The sequence below is a fragment of the Ictidomys tridecemlineatus genome, chromosome 6 (genome assembly GCF_052094955.1).
Source record: "Ictidomys tridecemlineatus isolate mIctTri1 chromosome 6, mIctTri1.hap1, whole genome shotgun sequence".
Classification (NCBI taxonomy): Eukaryota; Metazoa; Chordata; class Mammalia; order Rodentia; family Sciuridae; genus Ictidomys; species Ictidomys tridecemlineatus.
In genome coordinates this window covers 84064913-84076678 of record NC_135482.1, presented here as the reverse complement: position 1 = coordinate 84076678, position 11766 = coordinate 84064913, and the positions used below count along the sequence as shown (strand labels likewise).

Sequence of the window (11766 nt, the reverse complement as noted above, 5' to 3'; positions counted from 1 at the left end):
CACAGTTTTAGAAGAGCAGATTTCTGTTTTGCTCATGCTTATATTGCCAGTGTTTACACAGGACTTAGCCCTTAGTAGGTATTTAATACTGATTGTCTTCCTAAAAGGAAGGTTATTAAAATATTTTAATTATAAATGTATAGAATGCAGGTGAGGTTCAGAAAAGCAGTTCTTGTCATTGGAACTTTTCCAAGTGTACCATCCTTTCATGGCAAATTTAAGTCAGCTAAAGCAGATAAATAAAGGGGGGAAATTTATTTTTTGAGATGGGGTCTCACTGGCCTCCAACATTCCAATCCTTTTATCTCAGCTTCTAGAGTAGCTGGGATTATAGGTGAGTGCCACTGTGCCTGGCTCAGAGAAAAATCCTTTTTAAAGAGAGATTCTGAGCAACTACTTCTAGTTAAATTTACTTTCAAGCTTTTAATTCTCAGTTAATGTTTTTTATTTTATTTTTTTTCCAAAGGCATTTATCATACAAAGCAAGTTAGTCTTGTATTTGCATTATGGAAGACTGCAGCTAATCTTTTCTACTGGGATCTAAAACTAAAGATGTCTGGACAGAAAAGGCAGGAGATATTTCCAAGCCATATATGGTGACAGTGGCATAAACCTGGAAATCTTTATCATCCCATCTTATTGAACTTCCACAAATATTCTGCTGTATATTAGAAAGAGCAAAACAAGTTAATCTTGGGAGGTTTTGTCAGGAGTCAGTGTCTTAAGTGTACTCATTGTAACATTTAGCAAATCAACTGCCAAGCAGGGCTCACATAGGTGAGTTGTGGAAGTTAGAAAACGGGGGAAAATGGCTTGAAAAGTAAAATCAAACTGTGTGTTTTATATGCTGAGGATGTTAATCTGGGTCAGTTACCAGTACCTGCAAAGCAGGGCCTCTCATCTTGGCTTGGACAGTACCCCACAGTAGTGTTTTATGGTGTGAGTAGACAAGGCTCTGGAGTCCAAGGTTTCAGTCTAGGGTCTATTGTGACAATCTGCACCTCAACACTCTGGCTCTAAAAGGGAGAGATGGTCAATACACACTGAGAGCATTGATAAATATGTAGCCAATCTTTAAGGCTCTTTACTTGACCTGGGGAAGTCGAATGTCTTCCTGTGAAGTCACCATGTAGCACAGATGAATTGTGCTGGGTTCACAGGTGAATTCTCCTCTGTCATTACCACTGCTTCACATCCACCCTCCCAGGTGAACAGCTCTTGTTGGGATAAGAGGGAGTCCTCCAGGAGAGGAGGTAGCTTGAAGCAGTTGGGAGCTAACTATCATAGCAGCTAGGGAAAAAGGCTTCAAGCCTCTTAATTACATGTATTATATATAATTGGAGGTTATCAATTGTGCCACTAATAATGTATGAAGAATCACATTATGACTTGATTTCAAGATTTAGAAGTATTTTTTTAGAAAACAGCATGCAGATTCATTTGAAACGATCCAGTAATAGAAGACAAAATTTAATTACATGATAGAATTTATGATACAATTTTAAATTTTGGGAGACTTCGGAAAGTGTTAAGTCCAGTGAGAATCCAGAATTTCAGGGGAAGAATGTGTTTTGGTTTGGTATTGAAAGATAAGCCTTGAATACATAGTATAGTCAGATCACAAAATAAGACTTTGGAGGTGGTCATTACCCTAAATGGTGAATTCTGTTGGTAGAAACTTCATTGGCTGGAGCTCATAGCCATTATTTTAAAATAAGATAAAGCCAGAATGAGAGTGCTTTGAGTATCTTCTTTCCAAACACCCTTTCCAATTACAACTGTTTCAGTTTTTTTCTTTGCTGCTCATATGTTCTCTATTAAATTTTTATAAAGATCCATAAATGTAAATTTTTGTTTTTTTTTTTTAAATCATAATTTTCAAACTCTACATAACTATTCAACTATTTGTACTAATTAGGTAAACTTTTGGATTTCTTTCCAAATTCCCTAATTATCCTAAGAGTCAACTCATGCTTGTTATTTAAGTCCATATATCCTGCCAAAAAACAAAACTGGGGGTGTAGCATGCTCAGCATGACTGAGGTCCTGGATCCAATCCCTGGCCCCAAACCAAACCTATGCGGGAGGCAGAGATACTTCAGCTCACATCTTGGAGATATGACCATTTGCAAGTGACTTCACTTCTTTGTGTCTTATCTGAAAGAGAGCATGTCCATCATGGCATGATGGGGTATGCCTGGAATCCCAGCAACTTGGGAGGCCGAAGCAGGAGGATTGCAGGTTCAAGATCAACCTCAGCAGCTTAGACTTTCTCAAAATAAAAAGTAAAAAGGGATAGGGATGTGGCTGGGTGGCAAAGTATCCCTGGGTTAAATCTCCAGTCTCCTCTCCCCAAAAGGTATGTCCATATATTTGACAGGGTTTCTGTGATATGTATACACAATACTTGTAAAATGCAGTAAGTTCTCAATAAATAAGTGAGAACAGGACGGAGCCAATGGTTGGCATTCAAATGAGAGTTGTTAGCATCATTGACATATTTGACATAGCATAAGTGAAAAGCAATACAGTTAAGAGTCCAATTTCTGAAATTGTACTTCCCTGTGTTCAAATCTGGGCTCTGGCACTTATCTCAGTGATTTTGAATGTGTACCTTATTCTCTTCTTGCATAAAAATGGAGATAGTTTTAATGTTCACCCCAGCATTGTTTTAAGGACAAGTTGATAAGTATAAAGAGCTTACTGCCGTGCCTGCATGTGGTAAGTACTTTATAGACATTATCTGTTGTTTTCTGGACAATTGAGCGTCCAAGTTAAATGCACAGGAAGTTATTTAGAACAGTTTAACATTTTGTCATGATGTCCTCCCAAGTCCACTTGAGAATAAGTAGCCTATTGCTGAATAATAGTTAAGACAATGCTAACTTTTATGTGTTAGCATTGTCTTAACTAATGTGTCTACTTTTGCCCATACTTTAGGCACTCCTATCCAATTGCTGGAGAGCCAAGGATGACTTCTGCAAAGAAGGTAACTGAGAAGCGGCATAACCCAGTAGAAAGCATTTGCAGAAAAATCAGAGCCATTCAAAAAGGAGACGCAATTTCAAATCCGATTCGACAAATTATCAAATACCAGTCTAGCAGTTTTGATAGTCCACAGACTAATGCCAAGAAAAACTTTGAGGAGGTGCTGAGGAAGATGACTGCTGCTCACATTCCTGTGCGGGACTCTCATTTTTCAAGTTCTGAGAAAGTGGCTGCCTTCCTTTCATCCCCTGAAATAGCATCTGCAAGAACCCCATCCATCTCTCACCTGTACTCTCCCAAGAATGCCACATACACTGTTGGTCTCACTAGTTCTGAAAACATTGCAAGGCTGAGATCACAGAACAACCAGTGTGATACATCTTTGATACCACAGATCCTAGCAGGGGATTTCTTCTCTACCAAGGATTGGAATAACTGCTGTAGAGGAAATAACAATTGTACCTTAATGCTTGACCATGATTCTGCCTCTGCTCAAAGCTCTCAGTTTTTTACTAAGGATTCAGTGGTGAGAAAATTATCCCTGAATGATGATGGTAAATAATCATTTTTTAATGTGTGTTTTTCCAGTGAAACAAAAATCACTTCTGCTTTTAGAATATCTGAACTTAAAACCAATATACATTATTAAAGTTTAAATGGATGCATCTATCTTTTTCTAAGTATGTTTGTGTCTGTCCCCCACCTTAAAAGAAAGTCTTATGTGTGAAATCTATTTTACATGCTTCTGATTAAAATCTGAATAGAAATTCTGGGTTGCATTTACAATCATATCATTTGGTATTTCTCTACTATCCTGGAAATCAACTTGAATGCCAAATTAGAATGTCATGAATATACAGATATATTGGACTTAAAATTCATATAATCCCTAGATGTCTTGCTGAAAGAACTCTTCACAATTGTTTGCATAACAGTAAAACAACTATGTAAGAATATGTGGGTTCTATTTCAGGAGAAAAGGAGGTAGGCCAGGGAAGATGTTAATTTTTCAGGCCAATGGAGATTTAGAAAACTACTTAAGAGATTGTTTAAAACAGTTTCTTATATAATAAGATCTGAAAAACAAAATGTAAAATTGTACGTAATCTGTATAGTTTCTTCTTTCCCTTTATTTTTCTTATAAATCTATGTCCTACTAGTTGCTTTTTATAAGGTACTTTCATTGTAAAGCAAAAGAACTTCATTTCCCTCTCCATATCTCTTATTCCTCCTTTTAAAAATTTATAAATAAAAAGGAAGAAATAGAGGGAGACCTTTGAAGACCACTTTATTTACTTACTTATGATGCTGTCTTGGAACTTGGGAAGTTGTGCATCTTGGGCTACATCCCCAGCCCTCAAGACCACTTTTTTGATGGGTTCATTCAAGATAAGTAATCAGTATTATGGGCTTCTGTTTATTAAAATAAGCTTTCTTTTGCTAAAATTAAACACCCCAAATAAGAAATGAATAACTTGTAGCACAGATAAGCACCTGTATTTGTACTTTTGCTTCTGATAGGATGGAAACCAGGAGCTGATGATGGCCAAGAGGTAATGCACAGCACCACTAGGGACTGGGAGGAACAGTTGCTCACTGGAATCTTCCATGCATGTGACACAAAATGCAGAGGTAAGTTGAAAACTATCTGCTTAAATGTTCAGGAGTACTCGTCATGTCACCTGTGCTTTATTTCGTAAGAGAAAGGGAAATGGTTTGCCTGGGGGGTGGGGGCTCTGTCTCCATATCCACACACATGGTGGATGCTGCCTAACTTGGGAATAAGATTGGTTGTTCAGGTCTTGATTATTTCTTTATAATTTCTTTAGTACCTTTTTGCTTATTATTTTTTTTTAAATAGATCTTTATTGTATTTATGTGGTGCTGAGGATCCGACCCAGTGCCTCACACATGCCAAGGCAAAAAGCTCTACTGCTGAGCCACAACCCCAGCCCCTCTTTTGCATATTTTAACAGTGACTTAGATAATTTTATTGAGTTTACCAGCTGAATTATCAACTCTAAGCATTGCTTGGAACTATTTACATGTCATAGGAATTGCCTCCCAAGAAATCCTATACTTCAGTATATAAAACCACTATGCAAGTTTAGGTCAAAACTTAGCTTTATATTTTTGTTTCATTTTGAGATGTGTTCTTTTAAAAATTTCTGCAACTGGGCTGGGGATGTGGCTCAAGCGGTAGCGCGCTCGCCTGACATGCGTGCGGCCTGGGTTCGATCCTCAGCACCACATACCAACAAAGATGTTGTGTCCGCCGAGAACTAAACAATAAAACATTAAAAATTAAAAAAAAAATTTCTGCAACTGATTTTTTTAGCATGTAAATATTCATGAGCATTGTAATAAAATTAAATGGATATTGTATTGATAAATAAATAGGGGAAAAGTAATCAGTAATCACTTTCCCCTGAGTAACCATTTAATGATTTTTTTATACGTCTTTCCACAATTTCCTCTGTTGATGACTTCAGATTAATTTTTTAAAATTATGGAACACTTCAAATATATATAGGAGTGAAAAGAATAGTATAAAGACTGTATATATATGTGTCTACCAGTTATGTTTCATTCCTAATCCCACCTGTTTTCTTCTCTTCTGGATTATTTTGAGGCAAATATCAGACATTACATTATTTTATTTGCAAATATTAAAGTAACTAAAATGTAACTGATTCTAAATAGAACTACAATGCCATTATTATGACTAACATAACTTATCAAATATTTTGTCAGTATTCAAAACTTCTCATTTGTGTGAAATGTATCTTTTTAAACAAAAGTTTTATTGTTCAATATCAAAAAAGGTCTCTTTTTTGTCTGCCTTATATGAGCATTCCCTCTTTTTGCTTTTTAAGTTATTAAACAAAATGACTATTCTGTTTGGTAGAGTTTTCTACAACCTAAAATTTGGTGATCGTATATCTATAGGAACACTTAATTTATTTCTTCCATCCTATAGTTAGAGGTTTGAGCAGATAAAAGTTCAAGGTTTTTTGTTTTGATTTTTGGGAGGCAACAACTGAAGATAAAGACCTAGATCGATTCTTTCATTAGGTGTTGCAAATGGTGATGATCTTTCATTCCATCCTAATTTATCAGGTGCAATGCATTTATAATGAGAAACTCTGCCCTGTTTCATCAACTTTTTAGCCAGCCTCATCTGTGTCCTGAAGAAGGGGGATAAACCTACCAGTTTTCAAAATACAAATGGTGACCGCTAAAGGTCACTCATAATGTTGTTGTTGTTGTTTAATTCATCATTTCAGCATATTTGATGTTTTATCCATTGTATGTTTTGTTACTGATGCTCATTTCAAAAGTCTTTTTAGATATACATGACGGAAGAGTGTATTTTGACATATTAAAACATGGAGTCTATCTTATTCTCATTGGGATCCCAGTCTTGTGGTTGTACATGATGTGCAGATTCATTGAGTTATATTCATATATGTACATAGGAAAGTTGTATCCTATTCATTTCACTGCCTTTACTTTTCCTATCCCTCTAATCTTCTTATTAATGTCCATCATTGGACAATAGAAATCTCCTCATGTTGATTACAGTGTCATTTGTGGGGGTAACTTTTCATTTTGATATAATTTCAAACTACAGAAAAGAATGAATAATTTGCACATGCTCTCTATCCAGATTCACCAATCATTTTCATTTTGTCTCATTTGCCTTATTACTGTATTTCTATTTTCTGAACCCCTTGGGTGCAATTTGCAGATATGTATATTTTTTTACCCCAGTACATCAATATGTGTTTTCTATAGACGAGGGCATTTGCTTAGATGACCACAGTACAATTATCAAAGTCAGCATGTATATTTAACAGTACTATTAGCTAATTCACAATTCTATATTCAAATGCTATCAGTTGTCTCAATAGAATAAGCCATAGTCCTGGTTCCAATCCAGAATCACACCTTGTATTTAGTTGTCCTGTCTCTTTAGTGTCCTTTAATCTGGGATAGTTCCTTAGATTGTCTTTTATGACCTTAAAACGAAGAGTGTGGGCCAGTGACTGTAGAATGTCTGGTATTGGTATATTTTCTTTAATAAAGAATTTGAGTAAAGTTATTCATTTTGTCAGGAATTCTAGAAGTGATGTTGTGTTCTTCTCAGTACAATATATCAGGATTTTAAAAACTTTGATTTCTTAGTTATTGGGTTGTCTGTCTGGTTTCTCTGTTGTATAAAGTTATTTGTCCTTTGTACTTAATAAGTATTATACTGGAAGATACATTGGGTCTTTATAAATATTCTGTTCCTCATCAAACTTATACTCAGTAATTTTAACACTGATATTTCTTGCCTGAATCAATTATTATTATGATGGTTACAAAACAAATTTTTCTTTCTCCATAATTCTTTCTGTTTATTATTTCTCAATCTACCACAAGAGTTTTACCTTCTAACTAATTAATTGGTATCACTAGGAATTCCTGGATTCTTATATGGAGTTATTTGTAAAGCTACGGTCATTATTTGTCTTGATGCTCAAATTGTCTCACAGTGGGCCAGCAAAATACTCTTCAAGCTGGCTCCTTTGTCTGACAGGTCCCCATCTTTTCAAGAGAATCTTTTTAGCTGTCCCAGGTAGAAATACTTTGACATGTGCCCTTCCTCATTTTTCTTGGCTTATAAAATTCTCAGGCTTATCTTGTACATTTCCTGCTCCAGCCTTGGAATCAATTATTTCTTCCAAGGATCATGACACCTTTTCATGGGAAATGTTCTGTATAGACCACACTCTAGGGAAAAGGTGTAGTGGTTGTTTCTAGGCCTTCACAATGATTAGAAGTAGGATGCATTTAAATTTTTAAAAGATGATATATGTTGCATTCATGGTCTTTCTTCCAATGCAAATTCAGGATAACAGAATTTTACTCATCTCTTCTCTCTCTGTATCTCCTTTCTTAGAGGGAAATCTTGATTCTCAATGTCACTAATGAAACTCAATGTAAATGTTCATTTGCTTTATTTAATCATATGCATATTCCTTGCCATATTCTATGCAGTAGTTTCAAAATAATACCCCAAATAATACCCAAACTATTATAATTCTCATAACTGACTATTGTACTGGTTCTTCATAGCCGACTTTCCACAGAATGATGCAATTCGTTTCTTCACAGCTTCTGTGGCTCACTCTAGGCACAGCCTGACTGACTCCCTTGTGACAGAGCTCCCAGGGCAATCAGGTGCTGCTTGGGGCACTTATCTGTGCCTTACTTTGGGAAGACTGGGGGCTTCTGTTACTTGCTGCTGTCAGCTGGAAGCCTCATTCAGTTCCTGGCCACTTCTGTCTTTCAACATACTGGGCCATAATATGCCAAGGGAGTGAGTGACTCCAGCCAGACAGGCACTGCAGTCTTGGAACATAATCATGCAATTCCATGCTTGTATGTTCTATCACCCTTGCCATATTCTATTGATTAGAAGCAATCCACAGGCCACTCCCACACTCCAAAGAGGAATTGAACAGTCACAAACATCAGAAGGTGGGATCATGAGGGTGCTCCAGAATTTTTCCATCTTACTACCACAGTTGAAAATGATCTAAGATTTTTTTTTTTAATTAAGATATACTATGGGGTCGGGGTGTGGCTTAGTAGAGGTTGTGCTTAGCATGCTTGAAGGCCTGAGTTCAATCTCTAGGCTTCTCTCAAAAAGAGACAGACTACCATATTGCCTAAGTATGTTTGGGGAATGTCTCCAGACTTGTTTTATAATCTGATATTTCTCACTTAACATTTTTGAGTGCTTGCCGGAATCAACAGTTTCTTCTTTTTCCATATAGTATAAGATATCTGGGTAAATAACTGAATTTTATTGATGTTTTATTAAAGTATAGTAATTATGCACATTGGTAGGGTTTGGTGTGGTATTTCCATTCATGCATACAACATGCACTGATCAAATCCAACTCTTTTTCTACCCCCCAATCCCTCTTCCCAAACCAAATAATCACTATTTTCAGGTCAACTCTTTTTAGTTTCTACCTGTAAGACAAAACATGTTCTACTTGTCTTTCTATGTCTGGCTTATTTGACTTAACATAATCTACTCCAGTTCTATTCAACTTGCTATAAAAGTCAGGATTTTGTTGCTCTTTATAACAATAATACTCCATTATGTATATATACCACATTTTCTTTATTCATGCATCTGTTGATGCGCATCTAGACTGATTCCTTACTCTGCCTATTGTGAATAGTGCTACACTAAACACGAGCTTCAAGTAGTCTTTGGTAGGCTAATTTATAGCTGGCTCATATGGTAGATCTATGTTTAGGCTTTTGAAGAACTTTCGTACTGTTTTCTAAAATGACTATACTAGTTTACCTTACCACCAACAGTGTATGAGTTCCTTTTTGTTTACATCCTTGCCAGCAATTTTCTTTTTCATGATAGGCATTTTAACTGGGGTGAGATAATATCTCATTGTAGTTTTGATTTGCATCTCTCTCATAGCTAATCTTTGGATCATATTTTCTTGGCCATATGTATTTCTTCTTTTGATAAGTGTCTGTTCAGATTATCTGCACATTTTTTTAAAACTTGGATTACTTGTTGAAGCTTTTTGAGTTCCTTATATATTCTGAATGTTAACCCCGTGTCAGATGAATAATTGGCAAGTATTTTCACCCATTTTATAGGTTATCTCTTCATTGGATTGATTGGTTGCTGGGCAGGAACTTTTTAGTTTGAAGTAATCTCATTTGTCAATTTTTGCTTTTGTTTCCTATGCTTTTGGGGTCGTATCCAGAAATCATTGCATGTACCAATGACTTGAAAGTATTTCCCCTTTGTATTCTTCCAGTAGTTTCCAAGTTTCAGGTCTTACTTTTATTAGGTCTTTGATTCAGTTTGAGTTGCTATGGCTTTGAGTGAGAGATAGGGGTCAAGTTCCAGTCTTTTGCATGTGGAGATCCAGTTTTCCCAGCATCATTTGAAGAGGCTGTAATTCTTCTGTGTGTGTTTGTGCTAGTCACTGTGATAGAAAGACCTGATGAGCAACTTAGAGGAGGGAAAGTTTATTTTTGGCTTCGTTTCAGAGACTTAGGCCCATGTGGGCTGACTGCGTTGTTCTGGGCCTGAGGTGAGGCAGCACATCATAGTGGAAGGGCAAGGTGGAGGGAAGCTACTCAGGACATTGGCAGAAAGAAGAGAGAGGGAAGAGACCACAGGGAAGAGGAACCCTCCTAGGACACACTGCCAGTGACCCACTTCCTCCAACCATGCTCCACTTGCCCTCACTTACTACCCAGTCTGTCTATTCACACTAGGGTGGACTGATTAGATTATAGCACTCATAAACTAATCATTTTAATTCTGAATATTCCCATGAGAACACAGGGACACCATACATCCAAATTATATCAGTGTTTTTGGGAGACTTTCTGTAGAATAAGTCATCTCTGGAATCTCTATTCAATTTCATCGTTCTATGTGTCTGTATTTATGTCAATAGCATGGTGTTTTTGTTATATTGACTCTGTTCTCTGTTGTATCATAATTTTGTGTGTGTGTGTGTGTGTGTGTGTGTGTGTGTGTGTGCGCGTGCGCGCGCTGGGGGTTGAACTCTGGGCTTTGGGCATGCAAGGCAAGCATTCTACCAACCAAGCTATACCCCCAGCCCTCTGTCATGTATGTCCTGAAATTAGGTATTGCAATGCCTCTAGCTTTGTTTTATTTTATTTTGTTTTGTTTTGTTTTTCGCCTAATATTGCTTTGGCTATGATCTTTGTGCTTCCATGTGAATATTAGGATTGCTTTTCCTAGTCTGTGAAGAATATTATTGAATGTGTAGATTACTTTGGGTAGAATGGACACTTGAAAAATATCCTTCTAATCCATGAACATAGAAAGTCTTCCCATCTTTTTCAATTCATTTCAGGAGTATTTTTGTAATTTTCATTACAGAGATCTTTCCTTAGTGTACTCCCAGGTATTTTTGTAGCTATTGTGAAGAGGATTGCTGTCTTATTTCTATCTTAGCAAATTCATTAGGGGTGCATAGAAATTTTAATGATTTTTGTATATTAATTTGGCACTCTGGTACTTAACTGAATTTGTTTCAGTTTTAATAATTTAGTTTTTTGGAATCTTTAGGTTTTTCTATACATAGAATCATATCATTCACAAATATGGATAGTTTTAATCATCTCCTATTTGAATGTATTTCACTTATCTTGCTTAACTGTTCTATCTAAAGCTTGTAGTATTATGTTGAATAAGAGTGGTAAGTGACATCCTTACCCTGTTCCTGATTTTAAAAGAAATGCTTTCAGTTTTTTACTATTCAGTATGGTGTTGGCTGTGGCTTTATTATATATAGCCTTTAGTATGTTGAGGTATAATCCTTTTCTACCTATTTTTTCAGGATTTGAAGAGATGTTGAATTTTATAGAATGCTTTTTTCCCCCATCTGTTGATTTTTAAAAAAAACTTTTTTTATTCTATTGAAGTGACGTACTGTTCTTATTGATTTGTGTTGAACTATCCCTGTTATATCTGGGATGAAACAAACTTGATTGTAACATGAGCTTTTTGTTACAGGTACAGGGTAATGCTACACTTATAGAATCAGTTTAGAAGAGTTCCCTTACTTTCAATTTTATGGAATAATTTGAGAAAAACTGATGTTAGCTTTTGCTTAAAAGTTTGGGAAAATTCAGTAGTGAAGACATCCAGGGGTAGAGTTTTTGTTTTTTATTTTTATTTTTTTGGTTGGGAGACGTTTATTG

At 36.1% G+C, this 11766-nt stretch overlaps 1 protein-coding gene across 1 annotated transcript in view; it reads left to right on the top strand.

Moving 5' to 3' along the window:
- The first annotated feature begins 2971 nt into the window (after positions 1–2971).
- Irag2 (inositol 1,4,5-triphosphate receptor associated 2) overlaps positions 2972–11766 on the top strand; it is a 113090-nt gene continuing 104295 nt past the window's right edge. Inside the window, exons 1-2 of the mRNA XM_040280897.2 lie at positions 2972–3542; positions 4510–4684. Coding sequence (XP_040136831.2) covers positions 2972–3542; positions 4510–4684 — 746 coding nt within the window. The remainder of the gene's footprint in view (positions 3543–4509; positions 4685–11766) is intronic.